The sequence below is a fragment of the Natator depressus genome, chromosome 3, assembly GCF_965152275.1.
Source record: "Natator depressus isolate rNatDep1 chromosome 3, rNatDep2.hap1, whole genome shotgun sequence".
NCBI classification, from domain to species: Eukaryota; Metazoa; Chordata; order Testudines; family Cheloniidae; genus Natator; species Natator depressus.
In genome coordinates this window covers 148,227,407-148,252,854 of record NC_134236.1, presented here as the reverse complement: position 1 = coordinate 148,252,854, position 25,448 = coordinate 148,227,407, and the positions used below count along the sequence as shown (strand labels likewise).

The window sequence follows — 25,448 nt, the reverse complement described above, 5'->3', positions numbered from 1 at the left end:
ACTATGCTGGATTCTGTTCTCAATTAAACTCCAACAGTTATGACATTTTGGGCCTTATTTTCATCTCACACAGGTGTAAATTAAAAGTAAATTCCACTGAAGTCAACATAGTGACATCAGTGTAAAAATCATAATGAGAAGAGAATCAAGTTCATTGACTTTAATGGCATTTCTCCCATACATTGAATGGATTCGGTCCATATATTATAAAAGGCCCAGTGGATCTACTTAATGAGGTTTTTAAAATAAAATAAAATAAAATAAAATAAAATAAAATAAAAAATAGAATAGAATAACTGATGCTTTTACACAACAACTTTTTGAAAAGATCTCCAAGCTAATAAATAGTCTCTCAGCTTTGCATAGACAGTTAAAAGGAATAATATTTTGTTTTAAATTATGCATTTCCCTAAATCTAATATATTTTAAAAGAAAGATGGGCAGAAAACTTACTGTGATTGCAGTTGCTGAGGTAATCCAACAGGCGGCTTCTGCTTGAGAGTGAACATCATCTGAGCCACTGGGCTGACTTTCTGTGGAACCTGTACCTTCTGAGAGAAAGTCTGCTGAGCAGCCTGCTGAGGAATTGGCCACGGTGGTGCCACAGGGCCCTGACCTCCGGTGGAAGAAGTATCTTGCGTGACAGTATCCTCACAGGAGTTACCTTTCGTCCCTGGTTTACACACACAAAGCTGAGGTCGCAGACACATCCCTCCATTTTGGCATGGTGGTGAACAGTTAGCTAAGGGAAAAAAAAAAAAAAAAGACATTTTAAAAAGTAACGATGAAGCAAAGCATGATGGAAACAACAAACCCTCCCCCAAAGTACAATGGCAACATTACTGAGTTTCCCAAAGACAGAATTAAATCTCAAGGTTGAAAACAAAATGCGGCAGTGATATAAAAACTGTATATGTGGTAAAGATATGTAACTCACATTGATTTGACACTCGCATTGATTTGACATTCAAGGGGTGTGCTTACATGAGGACGGGCAGAAGGCTGACGAACAAAGAACAGAACAGAAGATAAATTGTGGGAGCCTACTTTATTATATACCCTCCTGTTAGTAGCTTTCTGCTTCATTTCCCAGCTTTCCATCTTTTAACGTGTAAATTGGACATATTTTGCACACCCACTAAATATCAAATTGGTGCAAGTTATGCAACTTCACTATTGACGCAAGGAACCAGATTCTCTTTACAAATATTCAATGCACCAAAAAAAATGCCGTAAGTACTATTAGAAATTGTTCCACTTATTTCACAGATCAGTAAAATGAGGAACAGAAAGGTTAAATGATTCACCTATTCCCTTCCACTAAAGCTGAGACTAAAACTCCTCTTACATACATATGCCATAGTAATAGTGTAAAAAAACATGTATACATAAAAGTGGTCCTAGCACTAGCTAGCAACACTGCCAAGAAAATAGCTTTCCTTGATGAGAAAGCACAATAATGAATCCTTAACCACATTCAAAGCATGTGTGTCAGACTGCAGCAAAACCTCCATCAGAGCTAAGTAATGTAATACCCCCATGAACAAACATGGCACAATTTATAGAGTACTTGAGAAAGAACTAGAAGACAGAGAATGTTGGTCTCCAAAACCCAGCTTCTTAGCATTATCAAAATGATTATTTAGGTCTGTCAGGATTATAACTCAGGGACTCCAAGTTCTCATCTTCATGCTCAATCTACTGGACCATATTGTTTCCCTAAAATTTTAACTGCATGCATCTATACCATCTTGGAAAACAAATAACCAAACCCTGCAAATCCTGGCCCCAGCTGTTCTATAGCCATTAACAGACTCTCAAGTATCTGCAAATCTTGCAGTATACAAACCCTCTGAGAGGTGGCTGCCTGCTGCCCACCTCCAACCTCAAAAACAAAGCTGATGTCCATCACTCCACTCCCTTCTATCCCAAACTGCACCCACTTATACATCAGGATCAGTCAGCCTAGTGAAAGAAGGACCAGTACAGGTGGCAGTAAGAAAATACTGCAGTGGTTCTCAACCCCGGTACACATACCCAGGCAGTACACAGACATCGTCCAACGGGCACATTCGCTCATCTAGATATTTGCCTAGTTTTACAATAGGATACATAAAAAGCTCTAGCAAAGTCAGTACAAACTACAATTTCATACGATGACTTTTTATATACTGCTCTATATACTATACACTGAAATGGACACATATTTATATTCCAGTCCATTTATTTTATAGTTACATGGTAAAAATGAGAAAGTAAGCAATTTTTCAGTAATAGTGTGCTGTGTCACTTTTGTGTTTTTATGTCTGATTTTGTAAGCAAGTAATTTTCAATTGAAGGGACACTTTGGGGTACGCAAGACAAATCAGAATCCTGAAAGGGGTGCAGTAGTCTGGAAAGACAGAGCCACTGATATACTGCATCCCTTACAGACACATAAGCCCAAAATTTGGCCTTAAAAGAAAAAACAAAAATAAAAACTTTCTATAGAGCGTAATAGTAATAATAAATATCAGTATCAGCACTGTAAATCAATGAGATAAAGCAACAAAATGTATAGTTACATTATCCTACCTATCATGTAAGATCACCAAGTTTTTTCCTTGCTGTGATTTCCTGAACCATCAGCAAGTAGAAACTTTCCCTATCTTTTGGTGGAGGACATAGTTTTGCGCAATTTCTGTCAAAGTAGTTTGCTTTTTAAACAAAACACTGTCTCTTCTAAAATAGAAAACAGTTCTTTCCCCTTTTGAAATAAGATTCATGCCATGTGTAGTAAAGTTGGTGGAGCAATTTCCATCTAAACTAAAAAGCAGGGTTTTTGGTGTTTTGTTTTGTTTTGTTTTTTAAAACAATCATATTGTCTTCAAATTTCAGACAAATAATGTATACCATAATCTCTGCATTTTTCTTCCTTCCTGTCTCTACAGATCTTTCAATATGTCTAGTTACATTAGTTAGCAATGCCAGACAGCTTTTCAAAGCCAGCGTCAGCCTAACACCTGCTTAACCATAACAATTAATTTATGTGAGGAAAAAATGATTAATGAAAATTGTGCTAATCCTGATGCAGTAAACTCCCTATAACAAATCTCCAGCTATATGAGAGTTGCAACAAAACAGTCTAGTGGGGTCTGCGTGGGTAATCTCTTTCATTAGCCCACTTAAACCAGAATATTTCAATCCCATTTAACCAACAAACATCAACTGGCAAATAGAGATTTCCTTTTTTGCAGTGTTACCACTGATATTGTATTCGCAGAATTTGAAAGCGGTTTCTTTCTCTGCAATACTGGCTATTTTTGGTCAGCTCCAGCTCTTCTCTGGTCTCTTAACATGTACTTTTCTTTTTGTTTTAAGCCTGTAATTTCTATTTGAACTGTTGTGTTGCACCCAAGGATGGTGCCTTATTTTTCCAATCAACGTTGCAGTCTATTCAGCAAAGAGCTGTTCTGTTTGAATCTATCATAAAACTCATATTGTTACAGCCCATCCCCCACTTCAATGAGCGTCACCAACTACTTCTGAAAACAATTCAATTTAAATTAAATTAAAGTTTATTGCACTAAACAATTCGAAACAACCTTAATGTAATTCAAATATCTATCTAAAGGTAATTTCTTACAGCCCCCATTATTGCAGAATGTAATCACAGTCAAATTACTATCTTTTTATTGAGCATAATAATTCTATATACCCCTAATATCATTAGAGATAAAGTTATTCTTTAAATATAGACTAAACATAACTGACACCAAATTATAACATTATGTTAACAATTTTAAAATTGGAACAGTTTAGGTCATAACAAACCATCAAATCTGATACCACAGAATAAATACACAAGCATATTCAATTATCCAAATTTATGTTAAAAAATATATGCAAGGCCCTGGGCCAATACCCATTTAAGTCAAAGGAAAGACTCCTTGGAACTTCCATGAAAGTTGGATTGGTCCCTAAAATATTTAAAACAAATGTGGGGTCAAATTAAGATTGTTTGGGTGCTAGTCACTGAGAATTTTCCAGTTAATGGTGCATGCACCTGGGTGTTAAGTTGGAATCAGAATATTTTATGTAACCTCAACTTGTGTTTTCCATATTGTTGTGTTCTTTAATAAATGTGTTCTTCAGTGGTACATCTCCTCTTGAACTTTACATAGCTGAAGAAAGTTTGGTACCAGAGGAATATAACATTAAATATTATGTTATTGTTTATTATTTGTATTACTGTAGCACACAGGAATCCCAGTCATAGACCAGGACACATTGTGCTAAGCACTATACAAAGAGAACAAAAAGATGGTCCCTTATAAAAAGTTTGTTTATATTTGTTTGTTACATTTGTTTATCTTTTGGTTGATTAAAGGAGAGATTTTTTTTCCTTCTCTCAGAAAGCTGGCATAAGGATTTACAGCAACAAATATATTTTATAATATAAACACAAATCTTCTTGACTAAATATTTTAGTTGCATTTTGCCTCTGGACTCAGGTTTTATTAATTTGCCACAGTATCCCCAAAATTATTGTTTCATAATTAAGGCTAGGTTTTAGTCACAGGTATTTTTAGTAAATGTCACGGACAGGTCACGGGCAGTAAACAAAAATTTACAGCCCATGACCTGTCCATGACTTATATTTTATACCCCTGACTAAATCTTGAGTGCTTGGGGGCGGGGCGCAGCCCGGCCAATGGGAGCTGCAGAACCAGCACTCGGGGCGGAGGCAGCATGTGGAGCCTCCTGGCCATGCCTCTGCCTAGGAGCCAAGGGACAGGTCACCGCTTCCTGGGAGCCACCTGAGGTAAGTGCCACCCGGAGCCCGCACCCTTCACCCACATCCCAACTCCCTGACCCAGCCCTGAGCCCCCTCCCACACCCAAACTCCTGCTGCTGGGATGGGGGCGGGCGAGGGAGGCACGGTGGCCCGAGACAGCCCCAGCAGCCACCAGTGAGGCTGGCCACGGGGCTGCCCAAGTTGCTCAGGCGACCCCTGGGCCAGCCGCACTGGCCGCTGCAGAAGTCATGGAGGTCCCAGAAAGTCACAGAAGCCATGACTTCCCTGAGAGACTCACAGCCTTATTCATAATCAATAACTATATTTAAAACTATTCCAACAGCAATAACCTGCTAGTGTGTACAGTGCAGAAGTGATTCTTATACAATCCAATTAAAAATACTACATATTTAGAAAATGCAGTCTAGAATCTTTAATAGCATTTTTGCCAATAACATTTCAAATAGAACTTGTTAAGTGGAACTGAAAGAAAAAGTACCATGGGCTAACAATGGGTAGTGAAACAGCTAGAAGAGTTGAAAGGACTAAGACAGCTGTCCCAAACATCATGATGTGTGACAGGGGCGGGCAAACTTTTTGGCCTGAGGGCCATATCGGGTTTCCAAAGTTATATGGAGGGCCGGTTAGGGGAGGCTGTGTCTCCCCAAACAGCCAGGCATGGCCCGGCCCCCTATCCGACCCCATCCCCAGCTTCTCACCCCCAACAGCTCCCCCGGGACTCCTACCCCATCCACTACGCCGTGCTCCTGTCCCTGACCACCCCTAGACCTCCCACCCCTGACTGCCCCCTGCAGCCCCATCCAACCCCCCCTCATTCCTGACTGCCCCCCAGGACTCCTGCCCTATCCAACCCCCCCTGTTCCCTGCCCTCTGACCACCCCGACCCCTATCCACACCCCCGTCCCCTGACCACCACCCCCAACTCTCTATCCAACCCCTCCTGCCCCCTTACCGTGCTGCCTGGAGCACCGGTGGCTGGTGGTGCTATAGCCACACTGCCCAGAGCACCAGGTCAGGCCGTGGCTCTGCAACTGTGCTGCCTGGCCTCCCAGAGTGTTGTGCCGGTGCCGCACTGCACTGAGGCTGTGGGGGAGGGGCCAGAGGTGAGCCTCCCAGCCCAGGAGCTCAGGGGCTGGGCAGGAGGGTCCCACAGGCCGGATGTGGCCCGTGGGCCGTGGTTTGCCCACCTATGATGTATGAGAAGGCTGGGGAAGATGATGGCAGACATGCTGAAGAATGTTTCTGAATCTGGAATACAAATCAAAACTGAATATAAAGGCCTGCATATATAATTTATGAACTCATTACAGTTTCCTAATTCTAATCCAGTATTATTTGTTAAAGAGGAGACTGTCAAAAGCACCAAAGGTATTTAGGAGCACAAGTCCCTCTGGTGCTTCTGAAAATCTCATCCTAAATATGGAAGAATGAGAACAAAAGAAACAGAGTATGTGTTTTCTCAAAGCCCTTTTTACACCCTTCTCTAAATAGGTTTCAGAGTGGTAGCCATGTTAGTCTGTATCAGCAAAAACAACAACAAGGAGCCTTTGCGGCTCCTTTTCTTTTTGCGAATACAGACTAACACGGCTGCTACTCTGAAATGTGGCACCTTAGAGACTAATAAATTTGTTTTGGCAAAATCTTTCATGGGCCAAAACCCACTTCATCAGATGCATGGAGTGAAAAATACAATAAGCAGTATATGTATGTGTGTATACACACACACACACACACACAAAAAGATGGGAGTTGTCTTACCAAGTGGGGGTCAGTACTAATGAGGCCAATTCAATTAAGGTGGAAGTGGCCTATTGTCAAGAAAGGGTGAATATCAAGAGAGGGAAAGAACGAGGAGTACTTGTGGCACCTTAGAGACTAACAAATTTATTTGAGCATAAGCTTTCGTGGGCTAAAAGCCCACTTCATCAAATGCATGTAGTGGAATATACAGTAGGGGTGTGTGTGTGTGCGCGCGCGCACGTATATATATCACACACACAGAACATGAAAAAGTGAGGGGTTGCCATACCAACTATTAACGAGTCCAATCGATTAAGGTGGGTTATCATCAGCAGGAGGGGGGAAAAAAAAACTTTTGTAGAGATAATCAGGATGGCCCATTTCAAACAGTTTACAAGAAGGTGTGAGTAACAGTAGGGGGAAAATTAGCATGGGGAAATAGTTTTTAGTTAGTGTAATGACTCATCCACTCCCAGTCTTCATTCAAGCCTAATTTAATGGTGTCTAGTTTGCAGTTTAATTCCAGTTCTGCTGTTTCTCACTGGAGTCTGTTGGAGGGAAAATTACGTTTGTAGTGCTAATGAGACCAATGCAATCAAGGTGGACGTCGGCCATTTCCAACAGTTGATAAGAAGGTGCGAGTATTAGTAGAGGGAAAAATTACTTTTTGTAGTGACACATCCATTCCCAGTCTTTATTCAGGCCTAATTTGATGGTGCCCAGTTTATAAATTAATTCCAGTTTCCAGTTTCTCGTTGAAGTTTGTTTGTTTTTTTTTTTTGAAGAATTGCCACTTTTAAGTCTGTTATTGAAGGTCTCCTACTGGTTTTTGAATGTTACATTTCTTGATGTCTGATTTGTGTCCATTTATTCTTTTGTGTAGAGACTGTCTGGTTTGGCCAATGTACATGGCCTTTGAATAAACAGACCTTTGACCTCAAAGAGAAATCCAGAAGAACTAACACTTGCTAAGCATGCCACAATGTCATTAAACCTCAAGTTTGAAGAATAAAGTAAGTGGAACTGCACAACTAATGGCCAAACTGGACCATTCCAATACACAAATCATCTTCCACTTCCATCTAAAATACCTTATGTCAACATTGCTATGAAGAAATGAAAATCTATCAGTCTCACCACTGGAAGCCTTTATCACAATTTAAGAAATGATTTTAAGTACACTGTTACCACTGGATAAATGGACTTCTGTGTATATTAATTAATGCCTGTGTCTAGACAAAAAGGAAGCAAAGAATGTGGCTTATCAGTTTCAGAAATTCTGTTTGATACAACGTAAAAATGGCTACCTCATCACCTGTTTAACAATCCACAAAGCATAAGATATTAAATAGAAACTACTGGATAACTGTCATACTCATTAGCTCAGCAAATCAGAGGGCAATTACTTGCACTGTATTTCACCTTCAAAAAGACACACTCAATGAAAGAAATGCCAAATTTCTTCATACTGCTTTGTTTCTCTTTTAATACGGATAGACTCATGTTGCCAAATCATGACATAAGGGATCAGAGAGTTGCAAACAGAAATCACCAGATAATGCATGTGGAAAAGGGAAGCTCACACTGTTACTTCTCCATAGCTAGAGCATTATTAAACACACCTGTTGGTAGATAGGAGCTCAGTGGCTAACCCAAGAGTAAGACAGAACAGTTGCCCCTCTGGAGAGATCATGTCATTTTTCTGCAATCCCTGCACAACATCCAGATGCTAGGGTGATAGACACTTTATAAAAAGCTGATAAAGTTATGCAGACACAGAAACAGACAAATATCATCCATTCTGGGTAGGAGCCAGGGATAAAAAAAATAAAATCAGTCATATTTTATGAACCTTGAAAATGTGTGTTCTATTGATACCTAAAATATATTAAAATCACCTATCCTAACCTCTAGGTTCTTTAACAAGTTTAAAAACACACACAAAATTAAAACAACAACCCACCCAAAACAGCCCCAGCCTACATAACAAAACAATCAACCAGGACATCTGAAAATATAAACAAAACTCCTACCATACTCAAAAAGAAAATGAAATGGTAATTCAGATGACAAATTCCTAATTTTGCCAAAAATACTGAAAGAATTAGGATCCTCATCCCAAATTCTGCTCCAGCTACACAAACATAAATCCTGAGTAACTCTACTGAAGTGAATGGAGTTATTCTAGATTTACACTAATACAACTAAGTAGAATTTGAACTCTGTTTTTAAATCAGCTTAACTTCTTTCACCTAAGAAGGTAATTTTTGAAATTCTTTAAATCTTTGATTTCTAATCATACAGGCCAGATTCTGATCTCATTTACAGCAGGATAAATCCAAAGAGTTTCTCCAATTTGTATATAAAACATATGAAGCATTGTGGAACAAACGGCATTACTCTACCATCGCCTCCTATAAAACAAAAAGAGGCAACAGCATGTCTAATATACGTTAGGGGGAGAAATTTTAGTCAAATTCTTTATGTGATCAGTAACAGCAGATTAAAAAAATGTTGCATTGTATCGTCACAGCAACTCCCAGCTGCCCTTTTATTGAAGATACTGAACAACAACACAGACTGCTATCAGATCATAGCATGACAAAATGGGCATTTGTAATACATCATAAAACTGTCTATTGTCTCCTTTTACCCACTATTAAAAAAAAAAGCAGTGACTTTTTTATTTTTATAAATACCCAAAGCAGGCATCTGCAACATGCCACAAATATAACCTAATTATTACAATTTAACTTCAACTAGATGTGCAGTGATTACTGTGTTTAAACACCACTGTTTTCCACAAAGTTGAGTTTCTAAAATGTGGAATGTTAAAGTACAGATCTGATAGCAAAACTATGGGACCAACATTCCTCCTCTTGAAGTCAATGGGAGTTTTGCTATTGATTTCAATAAGAGCAAAATTGGGCACTAGGGCCAAAATTCAGCAGTGATGTACATAATAATGTAATGCGGGTATAAATTAGTTAGAAAATGGCAAGATAAGTAGCAAAGTAGTAAACTTTACACTGATTTCGTATTTGTGGAGGGTGAAATTCACCCTTCTGCAGAGGGCCAGCCTAAGGCCCTTAGGCTGAAGTGAGATAAAAGTGGTGGAAAGGCCTTGTGCTGGTCTTCTGCCCAGAGATTCATTTTACCATCAGAGTACAGGGAGTGGTACAGGGGTAAACTGAAGTGCAGAGCTGATTTATCTTACATCTCTTGGCTGCTTTTCCTGTTACATTCTCTTGTGCCATTAGCATGTAAATTGTGCTCATTTTGTACCTAATGAATGCCAGTTCAATCCAAGTTTCTGTTTTCTAAGCTTAATGCTAATAGTTTTGTTGTAAAGCACTTGATTTTTCAATTTTCTCTTTATGTTTACATGCCTGTGCCACCATGTTGTCTGATAACTCTTACACTTGGTGAATCCTATGATGATATGAACTGTTTTTGCTCACTCTATTATTTGGTTTTATTTAAACTTGTTTAATCTGAAAAATAAAATAAAGTTTTACCTATTGGTTAAAATATGACAACACACCAAATCTCAGCCAACTGGATGATGTTTTAAAATCCTTGGGGAGAAGTAAAATGACTTCCCTTCATCCAGTTTTCTTTTTTCAAGGAAGGTGCAAAAAACATCTTACTTTTCCAGTAGCCCCCAACTCACTTTTCTACCTCCCCAGGACTTTCCTCTCAGTAGATACATTCTCTGTTAAAGTAGGCAGAAAGCACTTTTTTGACCTTGATGTGCCCAGTGTCCCACATTGCCTACTGGTGCAGTGCAGTAAAGGAGGTACATGTGCAGTCTTAACAAAGAAATCTCTCTCGATCTATGCATTTTAACGTGTAGTACCTAAATGCCCAACACATAACATTAGAAAAGAGCAATTCTGGATCAAATTATTCTCCTGGCCCCATTTTTAGGCCCAGTGGATACCCAGGATGCAGAAGTTTCATGATAGGGATGATGCTGTACTGATCTCTAGGTTCATTACTGGGAGAAGGACTGTAAAATAGAAATGAGTCTTGCATCAGTTTCTGGTACAATCTTGCACAGCTGATTACCAACAAATTTATTCCTAACTTACTGGAAGGATAAGGAATGCCATGTATCAAAGCACAGTAACTGACAACACAACATTCTGCAGTTTTGTTTTGGGTTTTTTCAGGAAGGGGGGGGAGAAACTGTCATTCTGATTGAAGTCAACATTATGATACAAGCAAGTTGTTTTAATTCAAGCAATTATCATTACTGCTATTTTTCTAAAATATACTGCGAATCCACACAGACACACCCCTGGAACCCTGAACAGGGGTATTCTATCTGCTACCCAAGATCCATAAACCTGGAAATCCTGGACGCCCCATCATCTCAGGCATTGTCACCCTGACAGCAGGATTGTCTGGCTATGTAGACTCCCTCCTCAGGCCCCATGCTACCAGCACTCCCAGCTATCTTCGAGACACCACTGACTTCCTGAGGAAACTACAATCCATCGGTGATCTTCTCAAACACACCATCCTAGCCATTATGGATGTAGAAGCCCTCTACACCAACATTCCACACAAAGATGGACTACAAGCCGTCAGGAACAGTATCCCCAATAATGTCACGGCAAACCTGGTGGCTGAACTTTGTGACTTTGTCCTCACCCATAACTATTTCACATTTGGGGACAATGTATACCTTCAAATCAGCGACACTCCTATGGGTACCCGCATGGCCCCACAGTATGCCAACATTTTTATGGCTGACTTAGAACAACGCTTCCTCAGCTCTTGTCCCCTAATGCCCCTACTCTACCTGCGCTACGTTGATGACATCTTCATCATCTGGACCCATGGCAAAGAAGCCCTTGAGGAATTCCACCATGATTTCAACAATTTCCATCCCACCATCAACCTCAGCCTGGACCAGTCCACACAAGAGATCCACTTCCTGGACACTACGGTGCTAATAAGCGATGGTCACATAAACACCACCCTATACCAGAAACCTACTTACCCCTATGCCAACCTACTTGCCTCCAGCTTTCATCCAGACCACACCACACGATCCATTGTCTACAGCCAAGCTCTACGATACAACCGCATTTGCTCCAACCCCTCAGACAGAGACAAATACCAACAAGATCTCTAACAAGCATTCTTACAATACCCACCTGCTGAAGTGAAGAAACAGATTGCCGGAGCCAGAAGAGTACCAAGAAGTTACCTACTACAGGACAGACCCAACAAAGAAAATCACCACTAGCCATCACCTTCAGTCCCCAACTAAAACCTCTCCAACACATCATCAAGGATCTACAACCTATCCTGAAGGACGACCCATCACTCTCACAGATCTTGGGAGACAGGCCAGTCCTTGCTTACAGGACCCCCCAACCTGAAGCAAATACTCACCAGCAACCACACAACATTACCACTAACCCAGGAACCTATCCTTGCAACAAAGTCCATTGCCAACTGTGTCCACATATCTATTCAGGGGACACCATCATCGGGCCTAATCACATCAGCCACACTATCAGAGGCTCGTTCACCTGCATATCAACCAATGTGATATATGCCATGTGCCAGCAATGCCCTTCTGCCATGTACGTTGGCCAAACTGGACAGTCTCTACGTAAAAGAATAAATGGACACAAATCAGATGTCAAGAATTATAACATTCAAAAACCAGTCGGAGAATACTTCAATCTCTTTGGTCACCTGATTACAGACCTAAAAGTGGCAATTCTTCAACAAAAAAACTTCAAAAACAGACTCCAACGAGAGACTGCTGAATTGGAATTAATTTGCAAATTGGATACAATTAACTTAGGCTTGAATAAAGACTGGGTCATTACACAAAGTAAAACTACTTCCCCATGTTTATTCCCCTCCCTCCCCCCCCCACACACACACTGTTCCTCAGATATTCTTGTCAACTGCTGGAAATGGCCCACCTTGATTATCACTACACAAGGTTCCCCCCGCTCTCCTGCTGCAAATAGCTCACCTTACCTGATCACTCTCCTTACAGTGTGTATGGTAACACCCATTGTTTCATGTTCTCTGTGTATATAAATCTCCCCACTGTATTTTCCACTGAACGCATCCGATGAAGTGAGCTGTAGCTCACGAAAGCTTATGCTCAAATAAATTGGTTAGTCTCTAAGGTGCCACAAGTACTCCTTTTCTTTTTGCGGATACAGACTAACACGGCTGCTACTCTGAAAACTGCAATAGGGGTGTCTCATTAGTTGCAAACTACAAAGATCAATACCACTACAGTCAGAATGGATTAATTTAATTAAAATTAATTTAAATCACTGATTTGAATCATAGGACTAGAAAGAACCTCGAGAGGTCATCTAGTCCAATCCGCTGCACTCATGGCAGGACTAAGTATTATCTAGTCCAGGGGTGGCCAGCCTGAGAAGGAGACAGAATTTACCAACGTGCATTGCCAAAGAGCCACAGTAACACATCAGCAGCCCCCACATCAGCTCCCCCACTCCAGCCCCAGGAGAGCCAATCAGTACCTAACCCTCCATCCCTGCGCCTCCCGCCTACCTCGATCAGCTGTTCTGTGCTGTGCAGGAGGCTGGGGGGGAGGAGAGAAGGAGCAAGGGTGCAGCAGACTCAGGGGAAGGGGCAGGGCCTTGGGGGGGAAGGAGTGGAGTGGGGTGGGGCGGGGCCTGGGGCAGAGCCAGGGTTTGAGCAGTGACCACGCTGTAGCACACTGGAATGTTGGCCCCTGTAGCTCCAGCCCTGGAGTTGGCGCCTATGCAAGGAGCCGCATATTAACCTCTGAAGAGCCACAGGTTGATCACCTCTGATCTAGACCATTTGTGACAGGGGTGTTTGTCTAACTTGCTCATAAAAATCTCCAATGATGGAGATTCCACAACCTCCCTAGGCAGTTTATTCCGGTGCTTAACCACCCTGACAGTTAGAAAGTTTTTCCTAATGTCAAACCTAAACTTCCCTTGCTGCAATTTAAGCCCATTGCTTCTGGTCATATCCTCAGAGATTAAGAAAAACAATTTTTCTCCCTTCTCCTTGTACCAACCTTTTACAACGTACTTGAAAACTGGTATCATGTCCCCTCTCAGTCTTCTCTTTTCCAGACTAAACAAACCCAGTTTTTTCAATTTTCCCTCATAGGTCATGTTTTCTAAATCTTTAACCATTTTTGTTGCTCTTCTCTGGACTTTCTCCAGTTTGTCCACATCTTTCCTGAAATGTGGAGCCCAGAACTGGACACAATACTCCACTTGAGGCCTAATCAGCACAGAATCATGATTTAAATAAGCAAGCAAGAAAACTGGATTTAAATCATCAAGTTTAATCGTGTTTTCCATTTGTACTTTTTAGTTATTTACCTAAACTAAGGTTGCCAGCCAGGCCCACCAACAGAGGGAGCGGGGTAGAGCAAAGGGGGCAATTGCCCAGGGCCCGGGCAATTTAAAAGGGCCCAGGGGACCCCAGCAACTGCTGCAACAGCAACGGTAGCCAGGAGCCCTGGGCCCTTTTAAATTGCCCAGGCGAGCCGCAGGGTGCCTAGGCGCACGAGACCGCTCTGGGGGACCCCGCCACTGTTCCCTCTAAGCTGTGTCCGAGTGCGTGCACACACAGCTCCTAAACCCCACGCACAGGGCGAAACCGTGCACACAAAAATTTGCACAGAAGCACAACAATTTGCACAGAATAATTTTTTTGCGCACACGGCCTGTCAAAAATTAGAGGGAACACTGGACCCCGCAGGCTGGCATGAGCAGTCCCGGAATTGAGCCCTGGGGTCTGGAATTTCTGGCAGTGGGCCTGTTGCTAGCTATTAAGACATGTTGATTTGCAATTAAATACAGTTTTTACATTAAATTTGGTGCTTCTTTTTGCTAACCTAAAGGATTCATGATATTGATACACATTTAGTTAAGCAATTATATGGCTTAACTTACATGTATTTAGATTTTTACCTTTATTATTCAAGAGGAAGGATGGCTCAGTGATTGGGGCACTAGCCTGGGAAGTTCAATTCCCTACTCTGCCATGGACTGCCTGTGTGACCTTGGTGAGTCACTCAGCCTCTTTGGGCTTCAGTTCCCAATCTGTAAAATGGGGGTCCCAGAGAAAAGATGGATACTACCAGAAGAAAAACTGCCCATTGAGATATAAAGAAAAATGGTGACCCTAAAACTCAGTTAGTTGCAGGATACATTTATTAGTATGTTAGAAAATGGTTAATGATGCATTTCTTATTTACTAGATTAATTTTTCATTTACAATTTGTGTCAAACTCTATTTGGATGGAAATTCAAATTCAATTATAATTTTTTTAATTAAATAAAACTACCTTAAATGTGCTGGATATAAGAAAAAAAGTTTAACACGTTTTACATTTAAAACTAGTTGACTAAACAAAGGAAGTATTATCTGTAGTTACTGCACTGAAATGACTGTTTCTGGTCAACATGTGCTTCAAGATTTTACAATTAGAAGCATGGGCAGGGGGTGGAGCCCCACTTCAGGGAGGCTAGTCCCCGGCTCTGCCTCTTCCATTCTCCCTGACTCCTTGCGGCCAAAGGAGCCCCGAGACCCTCTGATCCCCACCTGCAGCCAGAAGAGCCCCGGAGCACCCACGGAGTCAGCACCTATGATTACTAATGAACCCGGGATGCCGAGTAAAACATACCGCCTTCTCAGGGGCATACCTGTATGGGGCATATCAGAAGCTCAAGTTCTTCTTCTGGAAGAGAGAAGAAGAGAAGAGTTTTTGAATTTTCCTGCAGGGTGGCTTGGAGTCTGCGGAAGGGGAGGCATGGCTGTGGGGGCTCCAGCCAGCTCAGGGCTCTTCTGAGCAGGTTGGGTGGGGCCCAATAGGGGCATGGAGGGGGCGGAGTTGGGGTGGGAACTTTGGGGAAGGGGTGGAATGGGGGCAGGGCAGGGGTGGAATCGGGGTGGGGCGCAGGGTAGCGCGAGCACCCACCAGCACTGGGAAAAAAATTGGCACCTTTGTGCCTGATGAACCCAGGAAGCTGAATAGCACATACCATCTTCTCACCTGCCCCAGAACCTGCGTGGGGCATAATTAAAAGCTTCCCCCGCCAAACCACAACAGGGGTCCAGCAGCAGCAGCTGCGCTGGGGAGGCTGGGCCTCCCCTGGCCTATTATACCCACCGCCCATGATTAGTAGATCTCATCCTCTCACATCTGGTTTATATTTATAGATTGGAAGAGGAAAATAAGCTTTCCTGATTTATAAGCACCCGGACTGGTTCCTTAACTTGGAATAAACTAATCATTTAACTGAACTCGTTGAACAAACTGAAATGTAGAAAATATTCTGTCTGCTCCTATAGAAGAGGCTGTTCTCAAAAACTGGTTTAGCACTTCACAAAACTCTGATTTGCAGGTGCCTAGCCAGTGACTTCTACCAGTTCAGTGGTCTTACTTTCTTTAAAACTTGGCAGCAAATATGTACTGCTTAATATTACTTTTCTATTTAATTTAAATAATTTTAATAAGTTTAGGCCTTAATATAAATTATCAATTTCAACATTAATTTAATATGATTTTTTCTTAAAAATAAACCTCTATTTAATTTAAATTTTAAAAAACTGATTTAAAATGTAAAAAAAAAACTTGGGAATCATATGCAAAAAAACCTTTCAGATGTATGCCAAGAATTTCCACAAATAAGATTATCTATGCTCAAATAAATTGGTTAGTCTCTAAGGTGCCACTAGTATTCCTTTTCTTTTTGAGAATACAGACTAACATGGCTGCTACTCTGAAACCTAGATAGAGATAAAAACTGTAAAGTCACCTCATTTTTCTCCTTCAAATCTTCTTTAAAACTCCTCTGCTGTGATGCCAACGAAAACCCAACTGTGGGTAAGGGCCTGGTATTCTATGACCACTGCTTTTCATCTAAGCAGTTGTGTCTCATAGTTACCTTACGTTCCCCATCTGTTTTTGTATCCACCTGTTATCTCTTGTCTTATATTTAGATTGTAAATTCTTTGGTACAGGGACCATCTTTTATTATGTGTTTGTCCAGCACCCAGCACAATGGAGCCATGATTCATGACTGGGTCCCCTAGATCCCACTGAAATATAAAACAAATAATCAAGTTCTAGAGGCATAAAGGGGCCAGAAGCCAATCAGGAATTCCTCTGTAGAGGTTCCCAGAATGGCATGGTATAAGTGTCCTACGCTGCCCTCCTCACCCTTGTAGCCCCCTGGCATGATATGGGGACTGGAACACATGACTTATGAGGAGAGGCTGAAGGAACTAGGATTGTTTAGTCTGCAGGAGAGAAGAATGAGGGGGGATTTGATAGCTGCTTTCAACTACCTGAAAGGGGGTTCCAAAGAGGATGGCTCTAGACTGTTCTCAGTGGTAGCAGATGACAGAACAAGGAGTAATGGTCTCAAGTTGCAGTGGGGGAGGTTTAGGTTGGATATTAGGAAAAACTTTTTCACGAGGAGGGTGGTGAAGCACTGGAATGCGGCTAGGGAAGGGTAAACACCTTTAAAAGCCCTCCTGGCCAGAGGAAAAACCCTTTCACCTGTAAAAGGTTAAGAAGCTAGGATAACCTCGCTGGCACCTGACCAAAATGACCAATGAGGAGACAAGATGCTTTCAAAGCTGGGGGGGGTGGGGTGGGGGGGACGGAGAGAACATGTCAAGGTTCCTTGCCCACTCTGAACTCTAGGGCACAGATGTGGGGACCTGCATGAAAACCCCCTAAGCTTATTTTTACCAGCTTAGGGTAAAACTTCTCCAAGGTACAAACTATTTTACCTTCTGCCCTTGAACTTTACTGCTGCCGCCACCAAGCGTCTAACAAATATGTAACAGGGAAAGAGCCCGCTTGGAAACGTCTTTCCCCCCAAAATCCTCCCCAAACCCTACACCCCCTTTCCTGAGGAAAGCTCGATAAAAATCCTCACCAATTTGCATAGGTGAACACAGACCCAAACCCTTGGATCTTAAGAACAATGAAAAAGCAATCAGGTACTTAAAAGAAGAATTTTAATTGAAGAAAAAGTAAAAGAATCACCTCTGTAAAATCAGGATGGTAATCAGGGGAATCAGATTCAAAACACAGAGAATCCCTCTAGGCAAAACCTTAAGTTACAAAAAGACACAAAAACAGGAATATACATTCCATTCAGCACAACTTATTTTATCAGCCATTTAAACAAAACAGAATCTAACGCATATCTAACTAGCTTACTTACTAAGTTCTAAGACTCCATTCCTTTTCTGTTCCTGGCAAAAAACAACACACAGACCGAGAGAATCTTTGTTTCTCCCCCCCTCCAGCTTTGAAAGTATCTTGTCTCTTCATTGGTTATTTTGGTCAGGTGCTAGTGAGGTTATCCTAGCTTCTTAACCCTTTACAGGTGAAAGGGTTTTTCCTCTGGCCAGGAGAGATTTTAAAGGTGTTTACCCTTCCCTTTATATTTATGACAGTTGGATATTAGGAAAAACTTTTTCACTAGGAGGGTGGTGAAGCACTGGAATGCATTACCTAGGGAGGTGGTGGAATTTCCTTCCTTAGAGGTTTTTAAGGTCAGGCTTGACAAAGCCCTGGCTGGGATGATTTAATTGGGGATTGGTCCTGCTTTGAGCAGCGAGTTGGACTAGATGACCTCCTGAGGTCCCTTCCAACCCTGATATTCTCTGATTCTATGAGGCTTTGCGGAAGGCAGTGGAAGAGGGGTGTTTTGGTGTTGAAGGCATATGTCCTCAATATTCAGTACTCCAGCTATTTCTGGGTTATGGAGTGGCCCACGGGTGGCTGTGAGAAGCCACTATAAAATACAGTGACTGCTTTAAATTATGCTGGGAATTGGTCAAGCCAGAATTTGGTGGTCACAATAGTGGTTTAAAAAAAAAATCAATAAAATTACACTGGTTTAAAACTGGAATAATGCAGTGTTGAATCAAGAACACTATCATCAGTAGGTGGTTAACAGAAGCATATCTGCACCATCTGTATCAGATCCTATAGCACTCAGACCTGATCATTTGAATCTCACACCCAACACAGAGGTCAAAGGGTCTCAATTACAAAATAAACAAAAAGCTTTCAAGTCTCAGCATGAAATGTTAGTCCATAACTCTGCAAAAGGAAGAAATACAAAAGGGAAAAAATGTGATGTTCGCTCTAATCAGACATTTAATCAAACAGTATTCTTGTGAATAATGCTCTAAATGTGAAAAAATTGTTTTAAAAATTAAAGAATGGGGAAGGAGAGCTTTGAAAGGTATCAAGTGTCAGTATGTGATATCAACTGAAAAAAAGCCTTGAAACGCCTATAATATTTCACAATAAAATAATCTAAGTACCAATCAAATACTCTTTTCATGCAATTCAACAATTGATATATATATACACCGTATTCCCTCTGGCACCACCAAAGGAAATGCAATTACAATAAAATCACTTACATTTAAACTGCCATTCCAATATATATTATTGTTTTTTGTCAATATATTTACTCTACTATTTTAATATAATAAATTAATGTAGTACACATTATTTAAAACAGTAACAAAGGTCTTTAGAACTGTTTCAATTCTGTAAAACTTATACTTTCAGGCCCCTATCCTGGAAACATTTGCATGCCTATTAACTATAAGCACATGAGTACAGTAGTTCTGTTGGAGACAATAAGCATGGGGTTAGTTCCAAAGTTAAACACATGTAAAAGCGTTGGCGTATTAGAGCTGTAAATTTCAAGGGGGGGGGGGCTGGAGGATGAGCACCTAATGTAATGTTTTTGTAATTACAGGTCTGACTGCATGGTTCCACTAAGGAAGGGGAAACTAGGGTATACACTCCAGCTGCTCTGCACTGCTCTGGTGCTGCAAAGAGCTTAATTGACCAGTTCACTCTGTCTGCTTTGTGCTACTACAGAATGGCATAAAGCAGCGAGAACATACTGGTGAATATGGTTATGAAAGATACTTTTTTTAAATTTAAGTTGATATTTCATATGTACATTTTTTGAAATACCACATGCAAACATTCTTTTTGAATGTATTGTTTACTGTGCATTCATGGAATTTTTAATTAAACAAAACAACCAAGGAAATTCCTAGACAGAAACTATGTTAAGACAGAGTTAAGGCTGAAACAAAACAAACAAACAGTCAGTAATGCAGGGTAATATATACATCACAGGAATGTTTCAGTCATCTCAAAAGCCTAGTTTTATAAGCCCAGGAAATTCAGAGTCAAGATTAAACTTAAAAGAAAGCCAAACATGTTAAGGTATAGAACTGCACAGTTGGGGCACTCAAAGCAATCTTAACTCTGCCCCATAGTGACATCACAAGGGGGGGGGGAGGAAAAAAAAACTAATGTGTCTTTTTAAAAATTACATTTAATCTCAAACCACAAACAATACAATGCCTCATAATCATAATCATGGCGGTTACTGGATGGCATCACTACAGGGAAGAGTTAAGGTTACTTGGGTGCCCTAATTACATTTACATATATATATATATATATATGCATGTTTGAATTTCTTTGTCTTATAATACTCAATTTTGGGATAATACCAACCTCCCTGTAATGTATTTTTTCCTAAATTACTGATATGTACTCTCAACTCTAATTCCATTTTAATATAATTTTTGTCTGGGAATATTATACAAGAAGTGTTATTTTATTTTATTTTTAATTGTCTGAAGATCAATTGATAACACAGAACATTACTTAAAGTCTTCAAATTCAAAGTTAGTTTTAATGAATTTACAGAGACTTTTATTAATGTTATGTAAAAAAATAGTAAACAGAGAAACTTAAAGATTTAATATAAGAAATAAGAAAAAAAACAATTTCAACCTAAAAATGTTTCATATAAGAGAGCAAATAGGGTCAAATTCATGCTTAGTATAAGATGGTATAGCTCCACCAAAGTCAAATATATCTGTGCCTGTTTACACAGGGCTAAATTTGGTCCAAAACATCCATACATTTTGGGACAGATTTTCAGAAGACATCAGCTTGTACTAAGGCACCCAAATGAAGTGATCAGATTTTTTTCAATGGGAGTTGCCGGATGCTCAGCACTTTTGAGAATCTGACCCCAATTGTGGGTTTTAAAAACTTCACTCTTGATTTTCACCTTGAACTGTGAAGTTCTTCCTCTCTAATAACGTTATTTTGTTTTCAAGTTTATTTCTTCAGTGTCTCCAGTGTAGCCTTTAATAAATTGAACTGTACAGTGAAACCTGCATTTAGGATCACTTTCACTAAGCAAACCTTTGTCAAAAGTCACTTCAAAGTCTTTTCAAAGTTCTCCATACATTCTTGACTATTATTTAAAGACCAGCTCTATCAGGCAACTGGTTTTTGCTTATCTCTTGAGTGATGGATTCAGATATTTTTCACTCTCAAAATTGAATTTTTAATTAAATGAAAATAATGACTTTAATTTATAACTTTATAAGTCTTGTATTATTTCTAGTGAGCCCAGACTTTAAATATTTTCTTCTTGTTCAAACGCTAAATCCATGTTGAATTTTTACTTCTTAACAGCACATAGCCAGCCACCAATTCAAATAGAATAGCGGCTTCTCAATAGCTCCATTAATGCACACATCGTCACAATATGTATCAGCTTCCATGGGTTTGATGAAATATTGCCCATCCTTTATTAATTTTCAAAAATATCTGCTTTGATCTCTTTTCGCTACCTTCTCCCATATAAAAGAGTAAATTGCCAGACAAAATGAACATAAAAAAGTTAAAAATATATAGTCACTAGAGGTAAGATTAAAATAACATAAATGTGGCATTGTTTCAGATTCCAGTGTAGTAAAATCTGGAAAAGATGTCTGGATCAATTTTAGGTAAAGAAGAGAAAAGTTAAAGATTGGGCTGGATAAATGGACATAAGGTGGATAGAAAGCTGGCTAGATCGTTTGGCTCAACAGGTAGTAATCAATGGCTCCATGTCTAGTTGGCAGCCAGTGTCAAGCGGAGTGCCCCAAGAGTCGGTCCTGGGGCCGGTTTTGTTCAAAATTTTCATTAATAATCTGGAGGATGGCATGGATTGCACTCTCAGCAAGTCTGCAGATGACACTAAACTGGGAGGAGTGGTAGATACGCTGGAAAGTAGAGATAGGATACAGAGGGACAAACAAATTAGAGGATTAGGCCAAAAGAAATCTGATCAGGTTCAGAGTCCTGCACTTAGGTTGGAAGAATCCCATGCACTGCTACAAACTAGGGACCGAGCGGCTAGGCAGCAGTTCTGCAGAAGAGGACCGAGGGGTTACAGTGGACGAGAAGCTGGATATGAGTCAACAGTGTGTCCTTGTTGCCAAGAAGGCTAATGACATTTTGGGCTGTATAAGTAGAAGCATTGCCAGTAGATCGAGGGACGTGATCATTCCCCTCTATTCGGCATTGGTGAGGCCTCATCTGGAGTACTGTGTCCACTTTTGGCCCCATACTACAAGAAGGATGTGGAAAAAACTGGAAAGAGTCCAGTGAAGGGCAACAAAAGTGATTAGGGGGATGGAGCACATGATTTATGAGGTGAGGCTGGGATTATTTAGTCTGCAGAAGAATGAGGGGGGATTTGATAGCTGCTTTCAACTACCTGAAAGGGGGTTCCAAAGAGGATGGATCTACTCTGTTCTCAGTGGTAGCCGATGACAGAACGAGGAGTAATGGTCTCAAGTTGCAGTGGGGGAGGTTTAGATTGGATATTAGGAAAAACTTTTTCACTAGGAGGGTGGTGAAGCACTGGAATGGGTTACCTAGGGAGGTGGTGGAATCTCCTTCCTTAGAGGTTTTTAAGGTCAGGCTTGACAAAACCCTGGCTAGGATGATTTAGTTGGGGATTGGTCCTGCTTTGAGAAGGGGGGTGGACTAGAGGACCTCCTGAGATCCCTTCCAACCCTGATACTCTATGTTCTAGATTCTGTGAAAAAAGCTGGAGTTGTGATAATACCACCTGCTCCAGAAGCAGTGGTTTCAAGTTGCTTTCCACGCCATACTAGAATAGGCTCGTACAGGTGCAGTATAACAGGGCATGGTAAGTACTTTTTTTATTTTGATGCTGATTTTTATATTAATAGAATATTGTATTTAGTCCAATACATTGTTATCTTTGTATATATTGAAGTGATATTTCAGTATTCTCCATGAGTGAAATTCACCGTTGTGCAGAGGGCCATCAGAAAAAAAACCCTTTTTGAGGAGAAGTGGGTCTTAAGGACTGGACCTTTTACTGGCCATCTGTATGTGGCAAATTTCACCCTGTGCGATTAGAAGTTCAATATTAGGTTTATTTGAACAACCTAGATACTTGTGTAAACTCATTGGAGTCTTTCAATTACTATCAGTACAATGGTGTACATCCAAAGTAATAGCATTGAACTCAATGGTATTACTCTGGATTTACATCACTGAAAGAGAGAGCTGAATTTGGACAGCAGACCAACAGCCGTCTGTTAACTATTAAGATCTGAATTGTATTATGGTGGAGTGAACGTGCAGCCACGGCACAGTCTCTATAAAATTGGAACGGGAAGGATGGTCAACATTTTTGAAAAGGTAGGCCAGAGAGACAGTGCAATCATAAATGTTCTTCATTTTGTAAGTGTCCATAGTCTGTTTGGGTACATCTACACTGGAATAAAAGACCCTCAGCATGGTCACAGCTGGCTCAGGTCAACTGACTTGGGCTTGGGCTGCAGGGCTAGAAATTGCTGTGTAAATGTTTGGCCCCAGGCTGGAGCCCAGGCTCTGGGACTCTCCCCATTGTGGGATCCCAGAGCTCAGGCTCCAACTGAAGCCCAAACTTCTACACAGCAATTTTACAGCCCAGCAGCCCAAACCCCAGGAGCCCAAGTCAGCTGACCCAGGCCAACCACAGCTGTTTAATTGCTGTGTAGATATAACTGTAGGATTGGACCCAAGGGTCACACTCAGACAACATTAACGCTGAATTGCTAGAATGACTGAAGTCAGGAATAATGATGAGACTTTAATATTAACACGTTAACTGTGAACACAGTAAAAATAAACACATATCAACAATACTTAGCACTTATACGGTTCTTTTCATCCATAGGTCTCAAAACATTATTCCAAAGGAGGCAAGCAAAGACACTGCACCTACAAATTACTGGCCATTCATGTTTTTTTCCCCACAAACATTTGATTATATATCTCATAGGAATAATTTTCAAAAATTATGTCTGAGTGGATTTGGCAAACTATTTTATTTCTGCAAGAACAACAACAAACAGGACTACAAAATCATTAAAACTGAGAATTATTTGACTGTAAATCAGCTGAAAGAAATGTAACAGCCATCTTGCAGATAGTTCTATAAATAATTTTTCATTCAGCTTTTTTCTGCTTGAGAAAAAAAAAAAAAACAACACTATACTCTTTGGAAAAGTGATCTGATCCTTGTAATCCCTGTGGAGGAAACATTATGAGCATCTATATCTTTCTGCACATGGACTTTGTTCTTATAACTGTGAGGCCAAAGGGAATTCTTTTCCTAAATACACATCTAATAAAAGTGTGCAACATTGCTGGAATTCTTAACTGGTCCATTTCAAAACATTTGATACATTCCTATATTGACTTCTATGATTGCGTAAACATGACCTCTAGGAATGGGACAAAAACAATGCTTTCACTATATATTCTTAATCTTTTGCTCCCAATATAAAAATAAGTGTCTGGTTAGTATAATGTATAACATACTCAAAGATTCTTCTCTTTGCAACTTTATGGAATACTCTTAAAATGCCAAAGTTCATCAGAAATTAAAGGCGGACTCAACTAGAGGCACTGAAAATTTCATGTTAGCAAAAGTACACCTTATTAGGCCAGTTACATGCCGCATATTGCATTTTTTGGTACTTGAAATGCTTGACTAATAACGTTCTTAACATAGCTTATAAAGCATATACTACTAAGGTGAAATGCATGATTTGAAAAACATTTTAAGTGCATCATGATATAATGAGTTTTGAAAGTACAAGCAAAATTAAGTTTTCAGATGCTGCACATCCTTCTTTTGTTTTCAAATGCAGTGACCCAAAAGCGTCCTCTCCCTATGCATCATCCTTACAGGTCTCCAATACACAGAAAAGCCAAAGAGTCCAGAGCACTGATGTCATCAATGTTAATATGTAAGGTGCGTGTACAAAGAGTTATAAATGTGCGCTAAAATTATTTAAAATGTGTTTGGCAAGCAGTGCACAGTCTACCTTAAACAAAGGAATATGTATCTGCTTTTCTGACCAGCCTGGATGCCAGGCAGAGACAATTAAGATACATTACATATAAAGTAAACAAAGCCCGCAAGCTAACAAGGAGGGGAGGTAACAACTCAACTATCACCAGCAGAACACACGGGTGATTAATATCATTGCGTCATGTATGCATTAACACTGTGAGGAATTATGGATCCTCGCTGCTATTATGCTGTAAAGCATGTGACCAAACACAAGGAGAAACATGCTCTCTCTCAGACAGGAATGAAGGCAGCCATTTGGGAGGGCACTGGGGTCACTCTGCAAAAAGTAACTGGGCAGCGGAAGCCAGGGTGTTGGCGTCAGGGGTGTGACCCACAGAAGTGAAGGCACCCAAAGTTGCAGGGCAAGTGGTAAAAACAACCCTTTATTGGACTGGGTTGAACCCCAAAGTGTCACAGCAATCATCGCACGTTCTGTTCAAAATGTTCATGTTTGGGGGTTTTGCAGTGCACAGTACACAATGTTTAAAGCAAATAACCAGGAAGTCCCACAGAGAAAACACTGGACCCATAGGCTCCTCCCAATACCATTTGAAAAATGGGTGTGGTTAAGCCTTAACACAACTGCATATACCAACTCAAGAAAGGACCCAGAAGAT

General features: G+C 40.5%; 1 protein-coding gene across 5 annotated transcripts in view; it reads right to left on the bottom strand.

The window, feature by feature from the left end:
• Positions 1 to 25,448, bottom strand: part of LTBP1 (latent transforming growth factor beta binding protein 1) — a 366,969-nt gene that overhangs the window by 334,547 nt on the left and 6,974 nt on the right. For all 5 annotated transcript variants that reach the window (XM_074949024.1, XM_074949018.1, XM_074949020.1 and 2 more), the window contains exon 3: positions 454 to 742. In XM_074949024.1, coding sequence (XP_074805125.1) covers positions 454 to 742 — 289 coding nt within the window. The remainder of the gene's footprint in view (positions 1 to 453; positions 743 to 25,448) is intronic.